The sequence below is a fragment of the Pundamilia nyererei genome, unplaced genomic scaffold (genome assembly GCF_000239375.1).
Source record: "Pundamilia nyererei isolate P.nyererei 1_Seehausen unplaced genomic scaffold, PunNye1.0 scaffold00279, whole genome shotgun sequence".
In the NCBI taxonomy this organism is placed as follows: domain Eukaryota; kingdom Metazoa; phylum Chordata; class Actinopteri; order Cichliformes; family Cichlidae; genus Pundamilia; species Pundamilia nyererei.
In genome coordinates this window covers 621,945-649,900 of record NW_005187680.1, presented here as the reverse complement: position 1 = coordinate 649,900, position 27,956 = coordinate 621,945, and the positions used below count along the sequence as shown (strand labels likewise).

Sequence of the window (27,956 nt, the reverse complement as noted above, 5' to 3'; positions counted from 1 at the left end):
CCTTGCTAATTTCAACTGTCATCCATTAATTACTATCAGTCTGCTGTATGGCTGTGGCATGCAGTCAGTTTGAAAATTCACAGAATTAGAACAGCAGAAATGATGCAAAGAAAACATCTGACAACTGTTAAATTTTATTTATGTCATCTGCAAAGAGTCATACACACCAACTTACAAAAGACCTCAGAAAAGTAGAAACTTCAAAACCTAGAAACGTATCTTCTACATGTTCACAGTCGCATTTTGAAAACAGTAGTTGAAAATACTTTAGAAAAAAAAATCATGTTGATTTAAGTTTATTCACCAAAGCGCACTTATTGAGCATCGTAGACACACTGAAGGGCTGCCGTCAGTCCATCTGTTTGCATAGTTAGGAAATACGACCAGAGCTCATGCAAGCTAAAAAGCAGGGGCATTATGAAAGGCATTGTTTCGGGTAGAGTTATCCATGAAAGCCAAGTTTGCTCACTGTATAGATTACTGCGATCTCTCTTCCATGATAAAATATTAGGAAACAGCATGTAAACAAACAGTGTTACACACTACAATCTCATTCAGACCCTGAATCTCATTCAGACCCGAGCAAAGAAATGAACCTCCACCCAGTGCTCTAAGTAGTGCTGCTAACACTAACGTTCGGGACACAAGACTGACAACACGACAAGTTCAGACACCACAATTGATGAATAATTATTGCCAAATTTGTAAGAAAATACAGCAGAAAACATAACAAAAACTAGACAAGTGGCAAACAATTTGTCAGGCAGTGTTCCGGCCAGAATGTACCACAGTTGAGCAGATGGCCTCATTTCTCAAAAGAACAAAAAACAAAACCCTGAGGCAAAGATGAGCTTAGCTCCACTTTGAGCATGCGAGCAAATCCCAACCTGTTTTTGGAAAATGGGGTCGATTAGAAATGAACAGTTCAAACTCTAAGAGCTGGGAAGTTTATCCAAGGTCCAGGAACCTTTACACAACTGATGTTAATATTAACAGCCATTTTCAGCTGCTCCCTTCTCAAAAGGGATCGCCACAGTGGGTGACTCCACAAGTTTGACTGGCAGAGTTTTATGCTCTTTTTATGGCCTCCCTAATACAACCCCAAAGGGGCTTTGTGTATCTGGCTGGAATTAAACCAGCCCAGTTGCTGCCAAGTGGTGAGACCATCTTCCAGGATCATAAGCTACCATTCTTAATTAAAAGAAAAAATAAAAGGAAAAGCAGACAATTTGTGGAAGTTTTTATACCACTCTGTGGTATAAAAGTGGATACACAGACAACAACTGGTCTGAAAGAGGGACTCCTGGGTTTAAAGGTTTGGATACTTTGAATGGATCAAACGAATCAAAATCAAACTGTTCTGGCTTCTACAGTTTTCAATGCATTATAGAGTGAAAATTTGCAGACAACAGTCCTTCACAGTGAAAATATTAGCTTTATGTTCAATTTCATATCATCAGTCTTGCTGTAATAAAGCTGAGGCTCATCTTAAAGGCTGCTGCTGCTAAACAACATAAACACATATTCTGTGTAATTCTTCTTTGTTGTATTTCACTACAATGCAACTTGTTAATGCATGGTTGCTCTGCAAGACACATCTGAGAAGATGTCCTGTTCTCAGATGTACAAACACTGATTAAACCTCCCTTTAAAAGCTGCTGTGATGGATCTTAGACAAACTGATATCCACACTGTGCTTTTCAATGAGTCTTGCAGGAGAAAATAAAATTCATGGTAAAGGGCTAAATAAAAGCTTAATAAGACATTCTTTTTAACTGTTGATATGGTTTGGATAACAAAGCCCGAGTTTGGGGTACAAAAGCAATATATTCTGAATTCTCAATCAGTGAACTCGTGACTCAACAAGAATTTCACAGAGATTTCATCACTCCCCTCTGTCTAACCCTTCAAGGCAAAAAGGCGGGTTGCTGATGACATTCACACTGACACGTCAGGCTTTGTCGGCTTGATGCGTGTAGCCCTCTGTCAAGCTGTCCTCCTCCACCCTAACTCGAAGGTGCTCCTGACAGTGTTCTAGGAAAGAGTCAAGTGCAGAGAACCCCTGCTGGCAGGGCACGCAGTGGTACAGCCTCTGCCTCCTGGAGCCTGGCCATTTGCACGTGTCCATCTCGGTGGTGCACACACTGCACTGTCTCCTCTTCATGGAGGTTTGGTGGAGCTCCATGTGTTCCTTCAGCTGCTGCTGCAGAGAGAAAACCTCTGCACAGGAGGGGCACGGGAAATCTCTCTCCACCTCCTCCTGAGCTTCAGGCACTTCTGTGCATCTCCCTGAAACACCTTTCTTGGTCAACTGTCGAATGACTTTCCTGGGTCTCCCTGGGCCAGCCCTGACTGTCTTAATCTCAGCGAGGCTGGTTTTGGCTTTATTTGGTCTGTTTTCTGATAGTTTGGATGAGTCTTTGGTGGTACATCCTACAGTCTTGCTTTTGTTTTTGATAGCCACCAAGCTCAAGGCTGTATGCTGTCTGTAGTGTGCCCTAAGCGATAAATGGTGGACAAAGACTTTTCCGCAGACCTGACAGGGATACGTGCCTGCTTTCCTCCGCTTGATGACGACTGGCCTCGGCTCTCTCCTGACATTCTTCTCTCTACTGTGCTTTTCTTTTCTGTGCATGTACAGTTTAGAGGTGCTCCTGAAAACCATGTCACAGGAGCGACAGCTCAGCAGCTTTTTTTGAGATTTTGAACTCTTGCTTGGCTCTTCATCCACCTTAGCACTCCTTCCTTTCCTCACCTCCCCATCGGTGGCACTTTGCTCCTCTGCATGGCTGGCCTGTTCATGGCGTTGCAGTGCAGCTTCTGAGCGGAAGACTCTTGAGCAGAGTTGACACGTGTTGATAGCTCGGCCACTGGGCCCTGGAGTATCTGAAGAATCAGAGCGAGTGGAATCCCCCTCAGAAACAGGTGAAGAGCCGTCAGGGAGTCTGCTGGCATCAGCTATATCGGACAGGGACGGCAGCTCATTGCAGCCGGCCTGTTGGTGCTGCAGCAGAGCCTGCTTCTGGCTGAAACCTCTCCCACACGGGGCACACGCATATGGGCTGCGGTCCATGTGATGAGGCTGGCGGTGAAGTGGCTTGTCCAGGGGGCTGCCAGGATCAGAAGTGTGAGTCACGCACGTAGAGCAGGGGGAACCAAATAGCGACATCCCATGACAAAGCTCGCAGCATGTGGACTCGCACTTGTGTAGCTGTAAGGATGACCTCAGGGAGAACTCCTGGCCACACGAGGGACACCGGTGAGGCTTGGGCAGTGTGTGTTCAGACTCCTGGTGTTGTAACAGATCTGTGGCATAAGGAAAGGCGTTACCACATTCTTGACACAGATAGGTGGGCTGCTGGGGCAGACGCTGCCTCTGGGTTCGTGTGTGCTGTTTTGTCTCTGCCCTAGCGATAAAGGTGGCAAGCCTTGACAGAGTGTCTGTGGCTGAGCTGGAGCGACCAAATGACTCCTGGGACCTTGTAGTACTCCAGCTGACTCCATCCATCCTCCTTCACCAAGCTTTCTCCTGGCTTTTATGGAGACACAAGAGGTTTGAGCAGCTAGCCTTTAATTCACTCAGACACAAGATCAAAAAGGCTAAGGTACTGAGAAGTGTTTTGGTTGTAAGCTAAATGGCACCACGCCTGCAGTCAACAGCTAGCCAAGCTCTGTAGGATGAGGGGAAACGTGCCTTCTTTTTAACTTGTTCCTCTTTTTTTGTTGACATTCTGAATTACTGGTCGCTAAGTTTTATTCTTCTATTCTATTTGGACAACACAGACTGAGACGATAGGTATCAGTTTAGTGATAAGTCTGAGCCTCTACAACGGTAAACCTTAAAACAACACAGCTGCGACCACGGGCTAGCTTTGTGTTTGCTAAGGTTAGCTCGCTGCTAGCCTCGCCAACACGTCAGAAATGCACACTTGCGCTTGTTAACTAGCTTACCTTGGCACTCAGACAGGAGCAGTGCAGCGGCTGTATTGACGAGTGAATAGATTCAGACAGTGCGTTGCATTATTAATGGGATTCTTTAACACAAACCACACTGGCATGACTGCTAAACTGAAAGCCAAGTTTTCTTAGCACTGGGTCCGGATCACTTCCGGCACGTCACTTACCCACTTTGCAGCTTGAGTTCTCAGGTATGCGCAGTGACTGTAGGTATGATGCTTCTCCTCTCTCTTATCTAGCCCATTTACAGTCTTGCTAGTTACAATTAAAAGGACTTTCAAACCAAAACAATTTACTAATTTTTTTTTTAAAATTAATGCCAGCAGTTGCTGACCCCTAATTAACTATTGAAAAGACATAAAATCAAAAATGTTCTTTGCCCCTTTCAACAAGGGTGTTTCCAGATTCATATCGACCATGTTACAGATGGGAACTAGAACAAATGGTGCGATATGGCAGCCTCACTTCTGTCAGTCTGCCCCAGAGCAGCTGTGGCTACAACTGTAGCTTGCCTGCACCAGTGTGTGAATGTGAGAGTGAATGAATAGTGGAATTGTAAAGCGCTTTGAGGGTCTCGAAAAGCGCTGTACAAATGCAATGACTGACTGTTTGTGTGTTTTAGTCCTGTGATATACTGGCGACTCGTGGAGGATTACTCCACCTTTTGCCTGGTGACCCTTCCCCCTTTCCTGACTTGGAAAAAAAGAAGAAAATGAATGGCTGAAATAAATTATTGTCACACAGAAATACTCAAGAAAAATTTTAAAACTAGAGAAACAACCCAAGTAAGTATAAAATGCAGTTTTTAAATGATGATTTCATTTATTAAGGGAACAAAGCTATCCAAACTTAATTTAAAATAGTAATTACATGCGACCCCTGGCAGGAATAGCGACAATCAAGAACAGTGGCTCACATCGCTGTGGAAGAATTTTGTCCCACTCTTCTTTGCATAAGCATTTCAATTCAGCCACACACAAAGGTTTTTGAGCAGAAGCCGCCTGTTTAAAGTCACACCAAAGCATCTCAATCAGGTTTAAGTCTGGACTTTGATTAGGCCATTCAAAAAACTTTTTTTAGTCATTCACAGGTGAACTTGCTGGTGAATTTTGAATTTTTGTCTGAATTATTAAGTGTGCTTGAGCTTCAGGGCATGAACAGACGGTGAGAAATTCATTCTTTCGGGTAGAGAGCAGAATTCATGGTTCCATCAATTACAGTTGAGTTGATGATGGCTGGGATGACGTTCTTCTTATGAAATGATGTAATATTTTTATGTCAAAGTGGTTTTTACTACATTCATATACAATTTTTTTGTTAAGTTTATATGAATGTGTGTGTGATTGGGTGAATGACCTGCTGTAGCAAAAACCACTTTGAATGCCCCCCCCCCCAAAAAAAACAAACAAACAAACCAGGAAGACAGCAAATACTTTTTCACATCACTATATGTGCTTGTATAATTTTTCCTCACATAGATTTCATCATAAATGTGAAGCACGTCAGAATTGCGTGCTTTAAATGGTGCTATAAAATAATATATCAACCCAATCCATGTACACACATGTTGTTTGTTTAATATCATCAGAAAAGGTGAATATACAGCTGAGACTGTAATAATTTAACAAGTCTTCATTTAAGGCTGAAGCCAGCATTGACTAGTGAAGCACTCTGTAAAACAGGCTGTACTGTTCCAATAAAGATTGGATTTGTTGTTGTAGCTGCATGGAAAAAAAACATTTTGTTAGTCTTTAGTTATTAACATCACATTTTTTTAACAGAATGACCTTTAAATTAAAACAAACAAACAAACAAACAAACAAACAAACAAACAAACAAACAAACAAACAAACAAACAAACACAAAACCCAGAATGGAGTCACAGTAATGACAATCATGCGGCTCACCTGAATGAATGAAAGTGACTTTAAGGCTACACGCATACTGTAAAACTCCAAAAAACATTCAAGGTGGTAGATGAAGATTGATTATGGAAATCTGATGACTGATAAATAGTGGACAAGACTGGTGTTCCTTCATAAATAAAGGAGAATCTATTTCACCATCATGTCTTCAGTAGCACTTCACTGAATAAAATGCCATTAAGTAGCTCAGAACTCCAGTTATAGTTGAAATGGATTAAGACTCGTGAACAATGTTGCTCCATTCAGTCTGCTGTGATCTATGGTGATGACGGTGGCATCCATCTGATGGTCGTCACAACTTTCCAACAGAGACTTTGGTCCAGAATGAATCAGGTTAAAGAGTGAAGCAGATGACCCAACTTAGATTGATTTTCTTTCTATTAGATGCACAAAGTATGAGAGTGTTGTCATACCTTTCAAACATATGTTGCACTATTATTATCACTGGCAATGAAGGTAGATGAGTTGTAACGCACACAATCATATTTTAAAAAAAAAAAAGAAAGAAGAAAAAAGAAAGAAGAAAAACACTGTTGCACAAATAAAGTTTCATGGAGCATGTCAGGAAAGCGTTACACTGTATGTGTACCTTACCAATGCTCTATAGGGTATTGTCAGGGATGTGGAGCTGCATTCAGATAGCATAATGACTTTCAATACCAACACAGGCATTTCCTCCAATTAAAGCATACTGATTGTAAATATTCTGTATAACTGATGTTAATGAATGTTTTTCATCACTTGTAATTATGCACAGATTTTACACTGACAGGTATCTCTTGAAACACTTCGGGTAAAACCTCCACCCTCAGGCCAAAACTGACAAGCTGGCTGACTTTTGAGTGTTGATGCAGTGTGTCAATCTGCAATCTTCATCAAAAACTGGATCACAATTGTATAAACTTTACTACAATTTTAAGCAGCTACTGAATTAATTTAGCACAGTTCAGGTTCAGGAAAGATCTGAACAGTGCTAAATAAAACTCTAACTTTACAGTTGTTGTTATTTCCAAACTATACCTCCGTTCTTCACAGTGATTTAGAAATTAAAAGTGATATTGATACCAAATCAGTCTTTTTGCTTTACACCCCAAACACAACCTAAAAAATGAAATACAATACCTTCTATTTGCTACTCATAGGTAATACTTACTAATTACAACCCAGAATATCAGTCGCGGCTTTAAAGATGCTGATCGTACAGAGCGATTTTGGTTAAACCAAAAAGCATCTATTTAACAAAGAAAGGGGACTGACAGCCAGACAATGTAAAACTAAGCTTTGTATTCCAGTTGCCTGCTTTATACCCAATATTGTCCCTTGTAAAACAAAAAATGCAAAAAATATAATCTTTAGATACCATTTCTCACTAAAAGGATGATCTCACAAACATTCATCATCCCACTATATTACAGTGTCTTCTTTCACGCTTACAGTGAACATAAGAGATGACCAAAAACAGTATAAGTAAACCAGAGTGGCATAGTCGAGTTGTTTTTTATACTGTCACAGTCCACCGTTGCAGTGCAACACTGCCTGCAAAATAGTCCCATATTCACTGAGCTGTGTGCAATGTAAGCCCCAAATCCACTTAATATTCACTGGACTTCATTTTCACAGGATAAAGTTGATATCACTGACATGAGACATGAGACTCACTGACCGTGAGTCTCTTTTACGTTACCTCAGAGACAGCACCTGATGTGCATCACAGACACCGAAGTTGCCCACTCAAGGTTTAAATTGATTTTTAAAAGTCAAAATGCAGCATTTTCCCTGGTGCGGAAGCATTGGGCTTATCTCTTGTAGTGGCTGGGAGCATCTGCAAACATGTATTTGAGCCTGTAAGCTTCAGCCAGGAGGAGACCGACTTCTTCATTCCCCCAGTGGATTGTAGGAAGGTTCTGCAGTAGCATGAGGAGACCCTAAAGAGCAAGAGAGAGTCCTTAAGACACTCAGTGTTTTGAAAGTTGGAGATACAAAGCCTTTCATTGTCAAACATAACATATGGGTTAGCATATAAAACTTAGCAGATGTACATGCATACTTGGTTGGTAAACCTACTACAAAACTACAAGCAACACTTTTATTTTCTGGTGATCAAATAAATACGGAGCCCCGCAGGGGACATGGGAGAAAAAAAAATTAAGACGGACTTTTGCGAAACAAACAACAAACAAACAAACAAACTCGGGATCTCACAAAACTTTTGCGAGATCTCGCAAAACAAACTTGGGATCTCGCAAAACTTTTGCGAGATCTCGCAAAACAAACTTGGGATCTCGCAAAAGTTGAATTCCAACAATGGCGGCAGCTACTTAGTTGTAATATTACTCTTTCTGGGTCACAAAATACACTTTTAAGATATTTTGAGGCGTGAATGTAGTTGTGTAAACGTCAGATACCTGCTCGGTTTACAAGACATCACATATTTGCAAAAGTGCTCCGACGTTTACGGAGATCTGACACCCACTATCTTGAAGCTAACGGGAGGTCGAGACCTACTATAGCCAGGAGGAACACCGCTTTCCCGGCACATTGTGCCTCGACCTCCCGGTCGGCTTCGAGCTGACGGCCTCCGAAGAATGCGGCTAAAACCTTTGCAAGATCTCGCAAAATAAACTCGCAAAACAAACTTAATTTTTTTTTCTCCCATGTCCCCTGCGGGGCTCCGTAAATAAATGATTACACTGACATGTTGATGTTTAGAAGGATGAAAGAAAAGGAAATCAAATTACAGTATTTAAACCTACTGACCCCTTGCTCTAGTTCAGGGGTGTCGAAATCCAGGCCTCGAGGGACGGTGTCCTGCAGGTTTTAGATATCACCGTGGGTCAACATACCTGAATGAAATGATTAGTTCATTACCAGGCTTCTGGAGAACTTCAAGACATGTTGAGGAGGTCATTTAGCCATTTAAATCAGCTGTGTTGGATCAAGGACACATCTAAAACCTGCAGGATACCAGCCCTCGAGGCCTGGAGTTCGACACCTGTGCTCTAGTTCATCATCTTAGTCACTAGTTTCAAGTCTTACCAATTGCAGCAGATTTATTTGGTAATAAATTATGCTACCATTAAGAGTAAAATACACATAAAAGCAGGATATGATGCAGGAAGTGGCTATCTTATGATTGATCGAAAACAAGTTAGACCAGCATCAAAATTGAAGAAGAACTACAAATGATGTGATTTAAACTTTTACAAAGTAAAGTTGATTAATTTTAACTCAGAAGACTCCGCCCTTGTCCGCCAGTCTGCCTTAAATGGGTCATATTAGTTTCTCTGCCGTGACTGGATGACATAGACAAATGTACCTGAAAGTCAACCATGGACAGGATTTCTTTGCGCCACTTAATGAGGAAAGCAGCACAGACGTACAAGTGGAAGCGGGAAAAACCCTCTGCTTCAGCCTGTGGAAAACAGAATAATGGTAGCCAATTATACAAATCAGCTTCAATCAAGAAAAGATTTGTCTAATGACTTACAAATATTGTGTAACAGGCCAAATATTGCAACCACTGACATACACAAAGGTTAAATTATTGTGAGTGATTGAAAACGGCATTCTTTCTAATGTTCAGAAAGAGGCAACTCCTTTGACTGCCAAAAGAAGAGTCCTTGTACAGAATTCTGTGAGGGAAAAATGTTACTTTTCACTTTATCTTCGACCTCAATGAACACATTTCTGAGGGGTTTATTCAATTCAGTTTTATATGTATAGCCTCAAATCACCAAAACAGTCACACTCAATTCACTTAATATTGTAAGGTAAAGACCCTACAATAATACAGGGAAACCCCCAACAATCAGACAACCTCCTGTGTGAAGGAAAAACTCCCTGCTAACAGGAAGAACCAGTCTCATGGAGGGGCATCCATCTGCTGTGACCGGTTGGGGATGAGGAGGAGGAAGGAGACTTACAAGCTCTATCGCTAGTTTCAAGTCTTGTTTAAGATGTCACTGGGTTAATTTATTAAATCATCATTTGGTGTAAAATATAAGAATGCTTTGATGTATGACTACTTTGGTGATTCATTTTGAGTGTGCAGTGTCTCTTGGATTCTTAGTCACATCCACCCCTTGGCTATCATGTCCAGTTTTCTAACATGATTTCCAAAAGAGAGTATGCTGTCTTTATTTGAACTATTCTCCACCAGTCATAAGTGCATTAACTACTTTGTAGGATAACAGATTTCCATTGTTGTCATCAGTGTACTGTTTATCACCAATGGAACAATAAAGGTGCCTGGAACCACACAAGTCCTTGTAACTCTCTGCATCCTCAATTAATGTTCATGTGATCCATGCTGACTTGCTGCTCACTTCTGGAGGGGAGTGCAGTGTGCAAAATTAACCTCACCATCAAAACTTTTGATTAAAAGCCAAAACTGGTACATTAATAAAACTGGTAGTGGCTATAACAATTTAGTATGTGGCATCTAATCTGGTAAAAAATGTGAATGTGTAAAATCACCTTTCAGGTATTTTCTTTTGTAACAGTCCTATACCCATTTTGTAATTATAAGATGTATAATGCCACACATGTTGGACTAATGAGCTTGAATAGTTTTACAGTCTATCAGGGCCCCATTATACCCACTGTCTCATGCCAGGCAAATTGGAATCTGTCATTTCTGTTGGTGATGCACTCAAGATTTTTGTAACCTGGCGTGCTAAATGAAGACAGGAGGATTGTGTCGATTGTTACTGTGATTATAATGACACAGATGCTCAGAGATTTATAGATTATACAGAGGAGATGATGCAACAGTTTGAAAATATGACTTTAAAAAAAAAAAAACTTTTCAAAGCAATTTATTTGCGTCCCGTTTTGACAACTTCTCCTACACCAGCACTGATGTGCAGGATTTGTTTGAGTTGTGACACTTATCATTCAGGAGAATACTGCAGCGAGTACCTGTGCTGTAACGGTCAGCATAAAGGGATACAGCCATGTGATGATGTCACCAGTGACACGCAAAGTGACCAGTGTGGTAAGTATAATGGGGCCATCAGAGATCTCAGATGCACATCACAAGATTTCATGAAATTTCTTCATCTTGACCCACAGAGCATAAAATAAGCTGCACTACAGATGCAGACACACTGACTGAAACAGCAGCAAATTGTCTGAGACAGCTGTGACTCGTGTTCATTGCTCATAAAAGCTCAGATAATGGTGGACACCCTGCCTTACCTGGTAGGTGTCCCAGAGACGGATAGTGCAGCGGAGTGGTAACTCCCTCATCAGAAGATTGTTCATCCACCGGAAAGCAAACTGCAGGTACTCCACTTCATACCTCTTGAAATGATTGTGAATGTCCTCTGGCAACAGACACAGATACACACACCTGTTAAAACTGGGTCTCCTGCTGTTAGCTTGTGGAAACAGGTTTCCCTAAGCATAAGCTTGTCCACGTACCATCTATCCTGCTGACTAGCTCCTCTAAAGCTTTCACTTTGTTCTGAATTCCAGGCTGAGCAAAGGTGTAGTTGTCCTGAAAAGAAATACATTTCAATAAAGTTGCTTACTAGTTTTAAATTAGCACTGATTGAGATTGTGTCCTGACCTGTATTCCATCCAGCAGCTTGCTCATGCACCAGAAACTGTCAGCTTCAATATTTCTCTGAGTTTCCAGAGGTAGTGCTGCTACGTCAAAGTTCTCCATATCCTCCGCTGGAAAAACAAATAACACTGACTGAGACTGATGACTCATATCAAGTCTTCTCTGATGTGAGCTGAGCTTTGATGAAGAAATTTAAAATTGTTGTCATTCAATATATAACCTAACTAGAAAAAGAACAAACCAAATGTTTTTTTCCCCCCGATTCAACGTGTAACTTACTGACAAACTCTGACAGGAAGACAACAAAAAAAGGTGTGACCAGATCGTTGATTCCTTGAACGTAACCACTGGCTGGGTGACGGATGGCCCAGATAAAGAGAATTCGCTCAAAAATCTGAGGAAACAAGGAGAATTACTGCTAATGTTCAGCTCCAGCGTGGAAGTCTTTTTTTCTTTTGATTCCTGTCCACATTTTCAGTCTTATGTCTGTAGACACATATAAGCGTCTGTAAAAAATAGCATGAATGCTTTGAAGTGTGTTTTACAGACTGTTGAAACTGTTGTGTACATTAACTGAGGTGCCACAACATGACTGGTATGTCTAATCCTTATACCTGGGTAGTGTGGGCAATATTCTTGAAACTAACTGTGTTAAGTAATAAGACTATCCTACAGCACATTAACTACTGATAAAGTACATGTACACTGGTGGTCAAAAGTACCCCAAGAAAGACTTTTATTTTCTAACCCTAATTTCACAATATTATGTGACAGCATTTCAATGTACAATATGAACAGTATCACAAACATAAAGAAAAGCAAAATATTTTTATTTGACAGGTGTTGTCATGAGATTTGAGCAGCTGTAAGGACAAAAAACTGAAGAGCTCAGGGAGTTTACAGAGGAGGTTGTCAACTGGTCTCAAAGAGTTCAGGTTCTGGCAAACCAAGTAAGGAAAACGAAGGACAGGAAGGCTTCCCTCGGGATGTGTTCTGCTATCTTGGACTTGAGACCTAACCAACACATCCTTGGTGGAGGATTATGAAGACCTTGGGGAAAGTCTCAGCCATTACTCTGGCAAGGCTTACCAAAGGAGCTTCTTTGTGGCGTGGCATTTAGTGTAGATGAAGGCTCTGGATATCAGTAGGCTGTAACATTATGTTGAGATCGGGATCAGTAACGGTTGAGTGCTGGACGAGACTTAGATTCTTTCTCGGATGTCAAGTTTGGAGGTATTTAAAAGGAACACGAACATATGTAAATCCTTAAGAGTTGACAGAGGCTGTACATTTTACCATTAATGCAAATACATGTTTGTCCTGAATATTCAGAAATAATTATTGTCATGTGTAATATCTTGGTTGTTTTGCAAAGCCACTAAAAATCACTTCCTTTGAGGAACAGGCTGGGCTCAGTGCATTTCCTTTTTAACAACTAACTTCCTCTGGAGTGTACTAATCTGATGAAGCTTCTTCCTCAATGACAGGCAAATACACCACACTATACAACCCTGTATCACTTACAGTGTTGTCAATGCTTTTCACAATGAGTCCAGCCACAGAACAAAGCTGGAATGTTAACTTTTTGAGCAAATTAAGATGATATGCTGTATATCAGCACACACAAATAAAGACAATGAAAAACTTCATTATCCCAAATTAGTTTTTCAGTAAAGTAAAATATGACTTCTCAAAAGGTGAGTTCCCTTCGTGGATTTATCTTCCTCCAGAAAACATTTTTCTCCATGCAGAATCTGACTTTGTAAAAAAGATTGACCAGTTGCTATGTTCCCTGCTGATCTGCACTAATAGAATAAAAAAAAAAAAAAAAAATCTTGTATAGTATACATAGTCCCTGTGCAGCCAGCCAGGAGACCCTGCCTGTTTCTCCATAAGAGCAAGACTTTAAACATTTTTAATAACATATTCATAAGGAATTCAAAGTGGAATGTGCAACATATTGTTATTGTGACCAGAGACCATAATGCCAATAAAATTCAATATCTGCCATGACAATGAAAGGCGAGTTAACCACTGGCGAGAGTAGGTGGGTTTCTGACAAACTAATGTCAACTTTGAGAGGACACAAATGAAATCAGTGGGAGGATAAAATTGAAAGAAAACAAAAAATCCAGAACTTCCAATGATGCCAGCAACAAAGCAAAGCCTCACATTACATGTCTTATAAAAGCAGTAACTCATACTAGGGGCTTAGCTATTAATATAATCTCAACATAGGACAATCTGTTGTGATGTACCACTTAAACATTTTGTAATAGTGGAAACGCTGAACTGAACCAAGAATTAGCTAGAGCCACTATCTCCAAAACAAAAACAAGTCCCTGGTTCACTCTAAACTGGAGAAACGAACCAACCAAACATTAAAATAATGTCGGTATTCCGACGCTCATCATGAACATAGAAAATGAGACACGTGTACTTTGGAGAAACAACTGAGATATTGGAGCTGCTTTTCAGTAATCTTACCTCTTGTACTGCAGGCTGCTGAAACAAGGGAATCAGAGGATTTGTTCTTGGAATGTCAATGTGGATCTGACAGGAACAAATGTTGACATGTTAGGTCATGGATCTTTTACATACATAAACTACATCTCTTTTTTTGTATTTCAGCTGCAGCATCACCTGTCTGTATGTGTCTTTATAGTGCTCGTCTGTTCTGGAGTGGTAATACTGCTCTATGAACCTGAAATATTCCTCTCGCTTCCTTTTCAACACCAGTTCTCTGCGTTCCTTGTTGGCTGGCAGGTAGCCCTGAACGAGCCATTAGAAGGTTAAGATACAGAAAAAAACAACCCTTTTTTGATTAGCCGAACAATTTCAGAGGAACAGAACAGGCTGACCATTAGATAAGACGAGAGAACACTTGAGATATGTTCGGCTGTAAAGATAAAGCTTTTAGCATTATCTGAAAATTTTTACGAATCAAACAAAAAGAATAAAAAAAATTGAGCTATTGAGACAGAATGCTTTGGATTATTAAATGCTGAGAAAAATGTGCTTTTGCAAAACTGAAGGTCACAGCCTTACAGAAAGAAGTCTCCATGTGATTGGCCGGACTTCTCTTGGTATGCCTGACCAGCTGTGCTTGCGGAGTTCTTCTGTAACAGCACAGAGCAAGATAGAAACAAGCACTGTCAATGCTACATAGAAACCAGAGCAGAGATCAGCACAACCTACACAACTAGTGACGAGTCACCCATGCAATAGAAAAATAAAGCTGTAAAATCAGTTTAATAGAAAAAATGTGATGTTCAGCTTTACAAAAGAGAGTTCTTTTGGTGAAAAAAATCTCATCCAAGTCCTTCATTACTTGTGTTAACATGTTTATTAAACTGAAGGCTGTGTGGGTTCTTTCAGACAAACCCGTACCACATATTCTGGATCCATTTCTTTCTGGTGACAAGCTCATAAAGTTTTGCTGTCTATTCTTTAGCTTGACATTCCAGTACGATAAGTGAAATCATTATCATGTTGAGCACTGATGACAGAAAAGACATTAAAAGAAAATGGCTACAACCTGAAAAATACACGTCTACAGAAAAATCTAACTTCTAAAGCACAAACACAACCAAAGTCTTTTAGAAGAAAGTCTCAGCACACGAGAGGCATTGTGAAGTGCAGTTCTTTCAAAGTGCGATCTAACTCACAGATATTTCATTTCAGAAATCTTTGAGGACCAGTCTTACAATGTTCCTAGCTACAGCCTAAAGATTTTTAGCAGTGCAACAGTTACAGCACGCCAGCAGTTCCTCTTAAAAGCTGGTGAGATACTGTGCCAATTTTATTAAATATGTATGACATGTTAACTCACACTACACATTTGAGTTAAAATCAGGCTTACTGTGCAGCCAGAGTTTCCATTTTATTTGAACACGGGTGAATCAACTGGAGCTCACACTGTGTGTAAATACCCAGATCCTGGTTGTTTTCATCTAGTGATAGTTAACAAAATTACAAGCTGAACAATGTCCTCTCTATGTCCTCAGTGTTTACAAAATCAACATCCAGCAATTACTTTTTAAAAGCTGAATTTGAATTGCTTATCATTTAAGTTGTTACATAGATGTCTTCATGGGCAATGTTTATTTGAATTACATTTAAGAGATCACTGACCTTTCCTTTGAGCTGCATTGAGGATTATAGTTAATTTGTAAATTTTGGATCTTGTATGGGTAATGAAAGAAATTTCTCTGCTCTACCAAAAACATATAGAAATATATAAAGGCTTACATAGACTCTTGTAAGTAGAGTCTACGGAGCTTGGAAAGAAAAGCGTCTGGACTTCTTTAAGTAGCTTGAAGACATTTCACCTCTCATTTGAGAAGCTTCTTCAGTTCTAAGGTCAAACGGTGGACAGTCCCAGATTTTAAGCCCTATGGGAGTGTCCCCGAGAGGGTCATGGACCCCCTATCATAATCACATGAGCTAAGGTGTGAAAACGGGTGTAAAATCCGGAACTCTCCACCAATTGCGCTGAAGAACTGAAGAACTGAAGAAGCTTCTCGGATGAGAAGGAACCTTAAAGAAGTCCAGACACCCTTCTTTCCAAGGTACTTAGACTCCGATGACCTGGATGACTGAGAACCTTCACAGACCTCTCAATTAGACCACAAAAATGTCAAATTAATCAAATCAAATGATCCTAATTTATTGATTTTCAGCAAGTGTGAGCACCTCTATAAAAGCAGAAGTTTTGACAGTTTGCTTGTTCCAATCACACAGAAAAGACATCGGCACTGATCTTAGAGGTGCAATTGCTGCTGCTTATCAGTCTGGGAAGGGTTATAAGGCCATTTCCAAACTATCGAAGTCCATCATTCTACAGCAAGAATGATCACTCGCAAGTGGAAAACATTCAAGACAACTTCCAATCTCAGCAAATTAACCCCAAGGTTGAAACTGAAACTTCCCTGACCAGTTAATTTACAACATAATGGATAAATGGGCCATTGCAACACGCTGATCATTTCCTTTTTCAAAGTCCAGACCTCAACCTTGTTGTAAAGAAGAGTGGGCCAAAGTTGCTCAGTCAGCAATATGAGAAGTGTCAGATATAGCTGATTGATTGCTGATAAAAGTACTTCTACAAGCTACTAAATCATGGGCTGTACTTCGTTTTTCCACACACTGCGTCTACTTTTTGGCTCAGTTTTTGTAAAAAAAAAATGACACAGTGTAATACGTCACATTTTTTGTTCATATTGTTGTATTGAAATAATCTTAGAATCTGTTTTATACATAAAAAAACAGAATTTCTATTCAGGATGCCTGCATATTATACTTGCATGTCAATAATCTGTTTCCTTACTGATGTATGGTACTGTAAATTATTAGGTAGCTATCTTCTAATTCAACAAAAGGCACGGCCTTCCTGCAACGATCAGTCCTTTAGCACATCCCAATATAAGGGAAAAGCTGCTTCTGTTGCTGTACCTAGGTCAGTGTTGGGACTAGCCAGTAGCTGCCTGAATTTGTCAAGCCGGCTTTTCTCCCGCACTGTCATCGGTGGTGCCCCTGATGCATTCTGGTCCGAGATGCGAGCCACCAGTGGGATGATGGGACGAACTGGGAGAGACTGCTGCTTCTGCAGTGTGGAGCGAACTGCATAAGGAGCACACGGATTAAAAACAAGAGGCAACTTTACAATGGAGAATGAAAACAAGCAAGAGCCACGATATTAAAGGAACAATAAAAAGGTTCAAATATTTTTCAAATGCAATTAATCTTAAATTAAACAAGTAAAGCTAAAGAGATGCATATTACTTTACAACAATCTCCTTAAGCTATGCAATTATTTTCTTACTTTGTTGCCATATTTATTTCTGTGGTCAGGTATTTATTCCTTGGTGGGAGTTGTTGACCTACTATTGATCCTGTGCCTCACCAAAAAAGGCACAGGTCATTACCAGCAGAGGTTTCGGGTGAAACCATTGGGAGACCTTGCCTCACCCTATCATGTGACCTCACCTGATGTGAGTGGGGGCTAAGGTGCCTGGGAAGGGATCTCAAAACTGGATTGTAGGTGGAAGACAGTCAGTGTTGTGACTTTGTAAACGCATAAAGGCAGTTTAATAGGATTAAATTAGCTGAAGTGTTGACTACTGGCTACAAACGATTATTTTGATAGTCGACTAGTCACCGATTATTTTTGCGATTAGTCGACTAATCAGATCATGCATTCATTGGACATAAAACATACAGCTTATTGCACCAGCATGCATCTGCTCTTAATATAACTATCATTAGCTTAAGTGTTTAAGGTATGTGCTAGCTAAAAATAAAGGCAAGATTAAAATTAATTAAATTTTAATGAAATTTGCAGATTGTTTCAGTGAAGTTTAATAAACTCAGCCGTCTGCTCGTTGCTATCTAAAATATAACAGGACACTAGAGTATATTCTCGAGCATCTCACACTTCTGATAATCAGCTGTCTGCTTGAGGTTTATTCAGCTGTGTAAAAACTGTAACTTTAATCTCAGCCAAACCGATTCATTCAGGAACAAATAAAATACAAAAAAAAAGCCAAACAATAACATTTTTAAGTTATCTAAGTGACTCATATATCATGTTTAACCTGAGTAGCGAAAGACGGCGGTGGGTTTGAAAACGATTTGCCGGGAGTCCGGTGTTCTCACGGGCTCTAGTGAGCCTTGAACCCGTTAGCTATTGAGCTGGTGGGTAACAGACGTCTCCGAAAACGTCGGAGCGCTTTTGAAAATATGTCTTGATAAACTGAGCAGATATTTGAGGTTTACACAGCTACATTCTCGCCTGAGAATATCTTAAACGTTTATTTTGTGACCCAGAAAGAATAATAAGAGTAATACTAAAACTAACTAGCTGCCGCCATTGTTGAAAACTGAGCAGGGCCACGCTATGAACTCTGGGACGCAGCTTCTTCTTCTTGGTTTAACGGCAGCTGGCATCCTTGTACATGCAGTGCCGCCATCTTCTGTTTCAGTCCGTTATTACACTCTTAAATCCTACTACTTATTCCTGCGTCTTTTGGGATCTTACAAAGCTTCAAACGACGCGTCGACTATTAAATCAGTCGTCGACGATTTTGATAGTCAACGTAATCGTGACTAGTCGACTAATCGTGGCAGCCCTACTACTGGCTAAGGCTACATCCACACTAATGGGTTTTCGTTTGAAAACACATCGTTTTCTCTCCGGTTTGTCCTCCCGTCCACACTGAGACAGCGCTTTCATCAAGGAAAAACGCAGCGTTTTGAAAACGCCCTTGAAAACGCATACATTTCAAAATGGAGCTGCCCCGTCGCAGTGTGGACTCTTGAAAACGCAGACTTTCTAAAACGATGACGCATTTTAGTCATGTGATGCAGTCATGTGACCAATTTAACAAGGATTGGGGAGTGCATTATACAGCAGTTGTTTTGATTGCTCTAAATTTTGACAGCCCTAAAAAAGATTAATATCAGTTTGTACATGCTCCAGATAGCTTTTCTTCAAATTCCTTAATTCTCACTCACTTTTGCACATGTGCAGGACTGGAATGTAAGCGTTCTTGGCCTTTCAATGTGGACGCACAACTCTGTGAAAACGACTGAAAACGCTAGTGTGGACGCAGAGCGTTTTCAGACCAAAACGACGTTTTCAAATCTATCCGGGCTAGTGTGGACGTAGTCTAAGAAAGGCTAGTGGGAGACCAGTCAACAATGTGAATATTCAGAAACTAGATGACTTATGAATAAAGATTCAGCTGACTATTCATCATATGAAAAGCCACTAGATTTGAAACAGTGATCCTGCTCATAAAGCTGAGGGTAAAGCTAATTGAGGATTAATGAAACCTGTTTACCATGTATAATTTTTCATTATTCACACAGTCCTACAATTACATCTGGCTTTGATCTTTCATCCTGTCACATATAAGACATTTGCAGATGGGAGTTCTTTTCATTCATGTGCAGAACTTCAAAAAGAAAAAGAAACTTTTCTTATTAATTTCTAGTGTCGAACTTGATGACAGTTATTTCATAACTTAAGCTATGAAAGGGGATTTCTTATGCTTATTTTCCAATCCATATTTTTAGTCTTTATTCTATTAGTTCAGACTCACAGTTCAAAATAATCCTTGTTTATCAAAAACGGGTCCTTGGTGCAGCCCATCAGTTCTTTCAGCTATTTCAGTTCTCTTCCCCCTACCCTTTGAGACAACAGTCTTCTGACTGAGTGCCAATCCAAACTTGTTTGAAAAGCGGTTGGGTGGGACTTCTGTGCTGACAATCAGATCTGTTTGTCCAAGGTGAACATGTAAGATAATCTCAGTGATATTAAACAGAGACAATAGCAGAAAAAATAGTCTGAAACTGAGTGTTTGGAGCAGTCTACAGCCTGAGTGACTCACAGGGATTCCTGCTCTACGCAGTTTGGTGAAACTGACAAATCTACTGAATTAAAGGCCTCCATTAAACTTTGGTTTTCTTAAAGGTGGATAATGAAAGGATATTCTTTTGGCAGACTGACTCCCAAAATATTTTGGACTCTGTCTGAAGAAGTCTGAAGAAGAGGGACTGACATTTTATGCTGCATAGGTCCATCTTATCTCAGTATTGTAAGAATAAAATGTTCCCCCAAGCATTTTTGATAAATAAGGTACTTAGGTTGGGTACCTATACAGTGGGGCAAAAAAGTATTTAGTCAGCCACCGATTGTGCACCTAAAATGATGACAGAGGTCAGTAATTTGCACCAGAGGTACACTTCAACTGTGAGAGACAGAATGTGAAAAAAAAATCCATGAATTCACATGGTAGGATTTGTAAAGAATTTATTCGTAAATTAGGGTGGAAAATAAGTATTTGGTCACCTCAAACAAGGAAAATCTCTCCCTCTCACAGACCTGTAACGTCTTCTGTAAGAAGCTTTTCTGTCCCCCACTCGTTACCTGTATGAATGGCACCTCTTTGAACTCATCATCTGTATAAAAGACACCTGTCCACAGCCTCAAACAGTCAGACTCCAAACTCCGCCATGGCCAAGACCAAAGAGCTTTCGAAGGACACCAGGAAAAGTATTGTAGACCTGCACCAGACTGGGAAGAGTGAATCTACAATAGGCAAGCAGCTTGGTGTGAAAAAATCAACTGTGGGAGCAATCATCAGAAAATGGAAGACATACAAGACCACTGATAATCTCCCTCGATCTGGGGCTCCACGCAAGATCTCATCCCGTGGGGTCAAAATGATCATGAGAACGGTGAGCAAAGATCCCAGAACCACACGGGGGGACCTGGTGAATGACCTGCAGAGAGCTGGGACCAAAGTAACAAAGGTCACCATCAGTAACACACTACAACGGCAGGGAATCAAATCCCGCAGTGCCAGACGTGTTCCGCTGCTGAAGACAGTGCATGTCCAGGCCCGTCTGAAGTTTGCCAGAGAGCACATGGATGATACAGCAGAGGATTGGGAGAATGTCATGTGGTCAGATGAAACCAAAGTAGAACTTTTTGGTATAAACTCAACTCGTCGTGTTTGGAGGAAGAAGAATACTGAGTTGCATCCCAAGAACACCATACCTACTGTGAAGCATGGGGGTGGGAACATCATGCTATGGGGCTGTTTTTCTGCCAAGGGGACAGGACGACTGATCCGTGTTAAGGACAGAATGAATGGGGCCATGTATCGTGAGATTTTGAGCCAAAACCTCCTTCCATCAGTGAGAACTTTGAAGATGAAACGAGGCTGGGTCTTCCAACATGACAATGATCCAAAACACACCGCCCGGGCAACAAAGGAGTGGCTCCGTAAGAAGCATTTGAAAGTCCTGGAGTGGCCTAGCCAGTCTCCAGACCTCAACCCCATAGAAAATCTGTGGCGGGAGTTGAAAGTCCATGTTGCTCGGCGACAGCCCCAAAACATCACTGCTCTCGAGAAGATCTGCATGGGGGAATGGGCCAAAATACCAGCTACTGTGTGTGCAAACCTGGTAAAGACCTATAGTAAACGTTTGACCTCTGTTATTGCCAACAAAGGTTATGTTACAAAGTATTGAGTTGTATTTTTGTTATTGACCAAATACTTATTTTCCACCCTGATTTACGAATAAATTCTTTACAAATCCTACCATGTGGATTCATGGATTTTTTTTTTCACATTCTGTCTCTCACAGTTGAAGTGTACCTCTGGTGCAAATTACTGACCTCTGTCATCATTTTAGGTGGGGGAACTTGCACAATCGGTGGCTGACTAAATACTTTTTTGCCTCACTGTAACCTGGCGTTCTGTAAAAAGTGTTGTGAAGTTTTGCATAAATTTTCCCTGTACTCGATCTTGTTAATTATTGAATTCACACATGACAAACTGTTTAAAATCAACCCTAATATCGAGGGGTTGCAAGAGATTTTACAACTTAAATCCAGGCACACTAACGGTAATTAAACACTGTACTTCCCTCATAGGCTCTTAAAAGAAAGCACTTAGAGATATTAATGGTAAAGATGCTGAACAGGAATTTGCAACTGTTAATTAATGCTTATTATAAATTATATAATTTCATCACAACAACATAACTGGATTGAAATCTGGGGGGCTGGTACATCACAAGAAGAGCTAGTCACAGAAAGAAACACTGGTTAGGATAAGATTATCAATGAAGTAGAAACTGATTTCACTTATTCTGTGTGAATGTGCCTTATGAGACACAGAGGTGATCAGATAATTATTAAATAACATGTGTTCTCTCTGTAATACTAATCCTGTATACATCTTTATTTTAGTATTTCTAGTTCTATTTTTTGAACATAAAGAAAACCTAAAGACATTAATTGTACAGCAGTAAGATAAATAAGTGGTATACAGTCCTCTGTCGTCTGCATTACTCAATTGTGATGATATCATGGAACATCAGACACATCCTAAAGGCCTTGCTATAATCCCACCAGCCCTAACTGCAGTCTTAAATCCCACCTGTGAAAATCTGTAATTAGCTTCACTATGAATCACCTGATAATCTGCTCTGTAGATCTTAAAGCTGCAGCATATTAACCACATACCTGAAGATGTGTTAAGGTGTGCATCGCTGCTAGACTTGACAACCTTGCCATTGGCTTGCTCGTACTCCGTGTCCTCCTCCTGCACATCCTGAAGGTTTGGACCTTCTGTCGTGGGTGGTGCCAATCTGTGTGAAACTGCACTTTCTGTGTCACCTGCTTGATGCTGCTGAGATGAAAATAATATCAAATCAAAAGACACACTAGAATGTCTCTTTTCTTTTCACACTAGTTCATTTTCTTTACTGCTGACTGACAAAAAATCAAATCTTGTAGCTACTTGGTTCTGTATGGATGACGTAGTGTGCAGGCCTGGTGGTATAGATACAGCTGGGTTGAAGGTGCCAAGGAATTCTTCATCCTCCTCATCATCAATATCCCAAGCATCGTTGGTGCTGCGGGCAAACTCATGAAAGCTGGAGGCTTTTTTGGTCTTGATATTGTTGAACTTGGGCTTTGTGTCTTTGGGATACCTGCAGGGAGACAGATTGAAATATCAAACAAGCAGAAAAGAGAAAGAAACCAACCAAATAACAACTTTAGGAGATGATGTCTTGATGCATGTTCAATCATTAAGGAGATCCCTTAAAAGTCAATTCTGTTCATCTAGACGTAGAGTTTTCAGTGGGAGAAATGTTTTGTCACTCATCCAAGTGACTTCTTCAGTCTGAGACTGAAAACATTTGGGGGGTTTAGGAGATGATGAAAAAAATCCAGTGCAAACATTTGGCCACACTTGCACAGGACTGGTGCATGCAGTCCACACATACAGTGCTGTGGAAAAGGTATCCGGCCCCTCTCCGATTTCTTAGTTTGGTTCATTTCTCATACTTACGTCTTGTGTTCTGATCACTCCCAATGAAAAGTTTCACTATCTCCAAACTGTAGACCATCATAGGAGGTCTCACTAACATCTTGTAAATCTTCCCATTTGCTCTAACTTGCAACCTTCTGGCACAAATCACCCGACACTCTCTTCTTGACCACTTTTGTGCCCCATCCCAAGATATTTAAACTACACTACCTTCACAACCTACTCTTTGCAACAATTCTGTTTCTCATTCACTTGCTGCTACTAACTTTCATTGTTTTACCTTTCTAGTGCATACCTCCATCTCTCCAGCCTTTCTTCCATCGGATCCCTACTCTCACTACAGATCAACGTCATCTCCAAACATCACAGTCCATGGAAACTCTTTCCTGACTTCATCTGTCAGTCTGTCCATCACTATTACAAACAAAAAGTGTCTCAAAGCTGATTCCTGCTGTATTCGCAACCCCACCTTGAACCCATCTATCACTCCTACCACACACCTCCCCACTGTCTTGCTATACTTACACATGTCCCCCACCACCTTCACTTACTTCTCTGCCACCCCTGACTTCCTCATGTAGTTCTATAGTTCCTCTCGTTCCACAAAGACACTAGTGAAACTAGTGAATCAGTCACTAGCTGTCCTCAATCTGTCTTCCTCTTTTGCACTGTCCTCATTCTTCAGCTCTTCAAAGAACTCCTTCCTTCTTCTCAAGACATTCTCTTCATTTGTAAGTACATTTCCATTCTATCCTTAATAAACCCAACCTGCTGCACATCCTTTCCAGCTCAATCTCTCTGCCCAGCCAATAAACACAAGTCGACTTTTCTGGCCTTAGTGTCCAACCTCACACAGAAATCAGTATTTCTTTGCTACCTGTCACTTCACTGTATGCCTAGCCTACCAGCATACTTGTCCATTTTCTTCATCTCCTTCACTATTCCACCTTTTCTTTGCCAACATTTGAATACTTTTCCGTACTTCCTCATTGCACCACCAAGTCTCCTTGTCCACTTTTCTCTGTCCAGTGAACAGAGAAAAGCCCTAAACAGCCGTTTAGTACACTAAGCAGCTTCTCTCGGTATTACAATAGTACTTTCTCAGTCATCAGGTAACTTTTATTTAAGTCTGGTATTTACTCTTTCACAAAGGACCAGGTAGGTTTAGAAAAAATTTCCCCTTTAATAAATGAAATAAATAAAAACACAAACTGTCTTTTGTATTTATTTATTTGACATTATCTTTGTCTAATATTAAAAATCTGAGGAGCTGAAACATGTGTGACAAATATGCAAAACTATAAGAAATTAGGAAGGGGGCAAATATTTTTTCATAGCACTGTATTCAAGCACTTGCGGCAAGAAACAGCTATGAAATACATGTTACACTGAGATTAAAAGTTAAAATGGATTAACTGGGATGACGTGACACCATGCAGCCTACTGCACTTACGTGCGTCGCAATCGGGGATCAAGAGGTGGATGCTGAGCTCCATAAACCGGTTGCACACTGTGGAAGATAACATGTAAAATGCCGTCATCTCTTTACCAAAAAACACACGCAGCTCTCGAGTGTCTGACTGAGCGAACAATCAAAGATGAACTTAGAAGATGTTAATTAATAACTGTTCACAGGAATGTTGGCAGACATATGTCCTGGCCTCTGATGTGTTGCTCTTCTGAACTCACCTTTCTTAGTTTGAGTAAGTTGCTCAGTTTCTTTAAAATTAGTTAATTAATTACACAGCAAAGAGGGAGAAGTCACAGAGGAGAAGCAACATCTGGAAACAGATTGTATGACTATCAAAAATGTGTATATGGGAAAGGATATGCTTTATATGCTTTATATGCTTTATAAGTGTTTAAAGAAAAAGGTGGGCCAACATAAAGCCTATGAACTGAACCCTGCACTGGAGAATTGTTACACCCCAAACATATAGGCAGGCTGTAGCCCGGCTAGAAGATCTGTACTGGCAGCAAACACAGTTGTAATTTCCTGTTGAGTGCATAATGACATCCATTTGATGTTTGGGACATCCCTAAAAATGAATTTCAAATCTGGGAACTATCTGAGCATTTCTTTAATGATCCTGCAATGCTAAAATCCCAGTTGGTAAATCACAGACCCAACAAATACTGTTCTACATGCTGCCTTCCCTACCACATGACTTAGTCAATGCCTTATATGAAATATCCCTATTTCACAAAATGAGCTTGTTTTAAGCATGCACTGAACAGAAGAAGTGGACAGCTTGCAGAGCGCCTGTGTTCTTTACCACCCTGTGGTGTGCAGTATGTTCAGCGGATTTGAGAATCTTAATACTCAGCTTCTTTCCAAATCTCTGGTGAACTAAAGCAAAGATAGTCTGGAGTGGTAGGATAGGATCTACAATTGCCAAAAATGCCTATTACCAAAATTTTATTTGCATTCTATTAAAGTCTTTACTCAGCGGAAAAACACTGATAGCTGCCCATTTTGCGTTTCCTTTTTTTTGGCCCCTTCAACTTCATTAGTTACATGTTGCTACTACCAGGCTGAACCTACTCAACCTGTCCTTAAAGGTGCTCTGTTGCATGTGTAGGCGACATGGATATAGCAAAATTGTTGTGGTCAAAAAGTCTGAGAATATTTGAGTTTGGTGACACTGTGAATTATCCTGCTGGAATCAGCCATCAGAAGATGTGCACACAGTGGCCATAAATGTATGAACTTGGTCAGCAAGAATGGTTGAGTAGTATGTGGTGTTCAAATAATGCTCAGTCAGTATGAAGGACCCAAAGTTCGCGCAGAAAATTTCCTCCACACTGTTATACCACCACCACCAACAGTCTGAACTGTTGATACAAGGCAGAAGGTTTGATATTATCAAATTCTGACCCTACCATCCAAATGCTGCAGAAAAAAATGGACACTCATCAGACAAGACAACAGTTTTCAATTCTTCTATTGTCCAATTTTGGTGAGCCCATGCAAATTGTAACCTCAGTTTCCCGTTCTTATCTGGCAGTATTGGCACTGCATGAAGTCTTGTGGTGCATTAGCTCATCAACTTCGAGATGTCAGCTTTTGGTCAAAGTCACAGTGACAAAGACTAAGGTCTCTGTTAAAGAGGGCTCTCTATGATATGGGCCATTTAGAGATTCAGACATGAAAATATTATGATAATACTTAAAAAAAATCTATTTTCTGTAGTTTTTCATAATATTATTCATTTGTCATGATAACCCAATTATTCTAAGTAACGGAGTGGGTTTTGTGAGAATATCACAGGGCTGCAAATAATATGAAGTTTATCAAACTGCAGCTTTTCAAGCCTAAGGCTGAGAACTGAGCCTGCTGATTATCTGGCAGTGCCAGAGTGTCTTGTTTACCAGCCTCACACTTGTTTTATCAGGAGCAGCTCAAGGACAGGCAGCAAGACTAGCTGTTAGCCTTCCTGTTCAAACATATGTTTGTGTTTCTAACGATCCACCCACCCCAGATCACTGTGTGTGACAAAGACCGCACCGCCCTCTCCTTGGAGATCCCGTCTTCTCAGATTTCTAAAACAGGCTGACCGCCCACCTCCACCCACTTCTTTTCTCTGCTCCACTCTCTTGCAGTTAGATGGTACCAGGAAAAGACATTTAATCAGATTATCAGTCTTGATAGTCATAAAAAAACACAGAGGTCAATAAAGATACAAACGCATAAACATGAAGAAGCGTCTTGTCTTATCAGTGAGGCGTGAGGGATTTTTAGCTTCCACCTGCGCACAGGAAAAAGTAAAATAAAACAAAACAAAGCAGGGAGTATACCCTTTATTAGCCATGCCCATGATGTCTATTGCGTAAGCTCTGCATGCTGGGACTAGCCTAGCTCAAGTATGTGTCTCCCATTATACTCAGCTTAGAGAATAAACAAACTCCAAATGAAGTTTGCAGCAGAGCAAAAAAAAAAGTTCTGTTATTTTTCTGTTGTCTTGCAGTACTTTATAGACAAAATAATGCACACATGGGTAACAAATTAAAGATAAAAAAGTGCCTCAATAAAGAGTTCGGTCCCGACCTGCCATCAGAACAGTTTCAATGTGTCTTGGCATAGGCTGCATCCAAAAAAACAAACACTAGTGTTTGTTAAGTATGCCAAAATATGGTATTTTCAATGATTCCAGAATTATCAAAATGTACCCAATATTACAGCAGATGCATTCTATATTCAGGTGAATATTTAAGTATGCACACTCAGAACATTATACCGGCATAAATATCTCACAATGAAATACAAATACAGACACAGTACAATGTCAATAACTCTCCAGTTTAGGTGCTTAAATAGTAAAGTTTTCACCCTGACAGGCATTATATATAATTTCATCAGATATTCACTCTTATCAAATGAAGTTAGACTTGTGTGATTGGGCCTTACCTACATATCAGCGGGTGACTGCCTGGCAACCACCAGTTACTAGGGAAAAATTACTATTCTCCAGTTGCTAGCCAAAACTGCTCCCAAAAGGTATACATCACTGCATCAAATACCTCCTTGTGATCACTAGCAGACTGCTCCATGGATGACACCAACTGGTCTGCAAACACTTGGTAACTATTCACTACACAGTTATAAAATTGTTAAGAATGAACATCTTACAAACCCATTCGCTTCCCCCCCCC

General features: G+C 40.4%; 2 protein-coding genes across 3 annotated transcripts in view; both read right to left on the bottom strand.

Moving 5' to 3' along the window:
• Positions 1 to 123: 123 nt before the first annotated feature.
• LOC102208124 (zinc finger protein 135) lies at positions 124 to 4,183 on the bottom strand. 2 transcript variants are annotated; one of them, XM_005750599.1, is made up of 2 exons: positions 4,125 to 4,183; positions 124 to 3,533 (listed from the first exon to the last, which is right to left on the bottom strand). In XM_005750599.1, exon 2 carries the CDS (start codon positions 3,506 to 3,508, stop codon positions 1,952 to 1,954), a length of 1,557 nt encoding a protein of 518 aa, XP_005750656.1. In that variant the 5' UTR covers positions 3,509 to 3,533; positions 4,125 to 4,183; the 3' UTR covers positions 124 to 1,951. The 2 variants fall into 2 exon arrangements, with proteins under 2 accessions (XP_005750656.1, XP_005750655.1); XM_005750598.1 differs by lacking the exon at positions 4,125 to 4,183 and adding an exon at positions 3,952 to 4,096.
• Positions 4,184 to 5,780: 1,597 nt separating this feature from the next.
• Positions 5,781 to 27,956, bottom strand: part of tbc1d22b (TBC1 domain family, member 22B) — a 23,337-nt gene continuing 1,161 nt past the window's right edge. The window contains exons 2-14 of the mRNA XM_005750597.2: positions 24,757 to 24,813; positions 22,770 to 22,962; positions 22,493 to 22,658; positions 16,906 to 17,073; positions 14,500 to 14,570; positions 14,095 to 14,223; positions 13,939 to 14,004; positions 11,731 to 11,845; positions 11,455 to 11,561; positions 11,307 to 11,382; positions 11,082 to 11,209; positions 9,199 to 9,294; positions 5,781 to 7,807 (exon numbers count right to left, since the gene is read on the bottom strand). Of these exons, the coding sequence (XP_005750654.1) occupies positions 7,679 to 7,807; positions 9,199 to 9,294; positions 11,082 to 11,209; positions 11,307 to 11,382; positions 11,455 to 11,561; positions 11,731 to 11,845; positions 13,939 to 14,004; positions 14,095 to 14,223; positions 14,500 to 14,570; positions 16,906 to 17,073; positions 22,493 to 22,658; positions 22,770 to 22,962; positions 24,757 to 24,813 (1,501 nt within the window). The 3' untranslated portion in view covers positions 5,781 to 7,678. The remainder of the gene's footprint in view (positions 7,808 to 9,198; positions 9,295 to 11,081; positions 11,210 to 11,306; positions 11,383 to 11,454; positions 11,562 to 11,730; positions 11,846 to 13,938; positions 14,005 to 14,094; positions 14,224 to 14,499; positions 14,571 to 16,905; positions 17,074 to 22,492; positions 22,659 to 22,769; positions 22,963 to 24,756; positions 24,814 to 27,956) is intronic.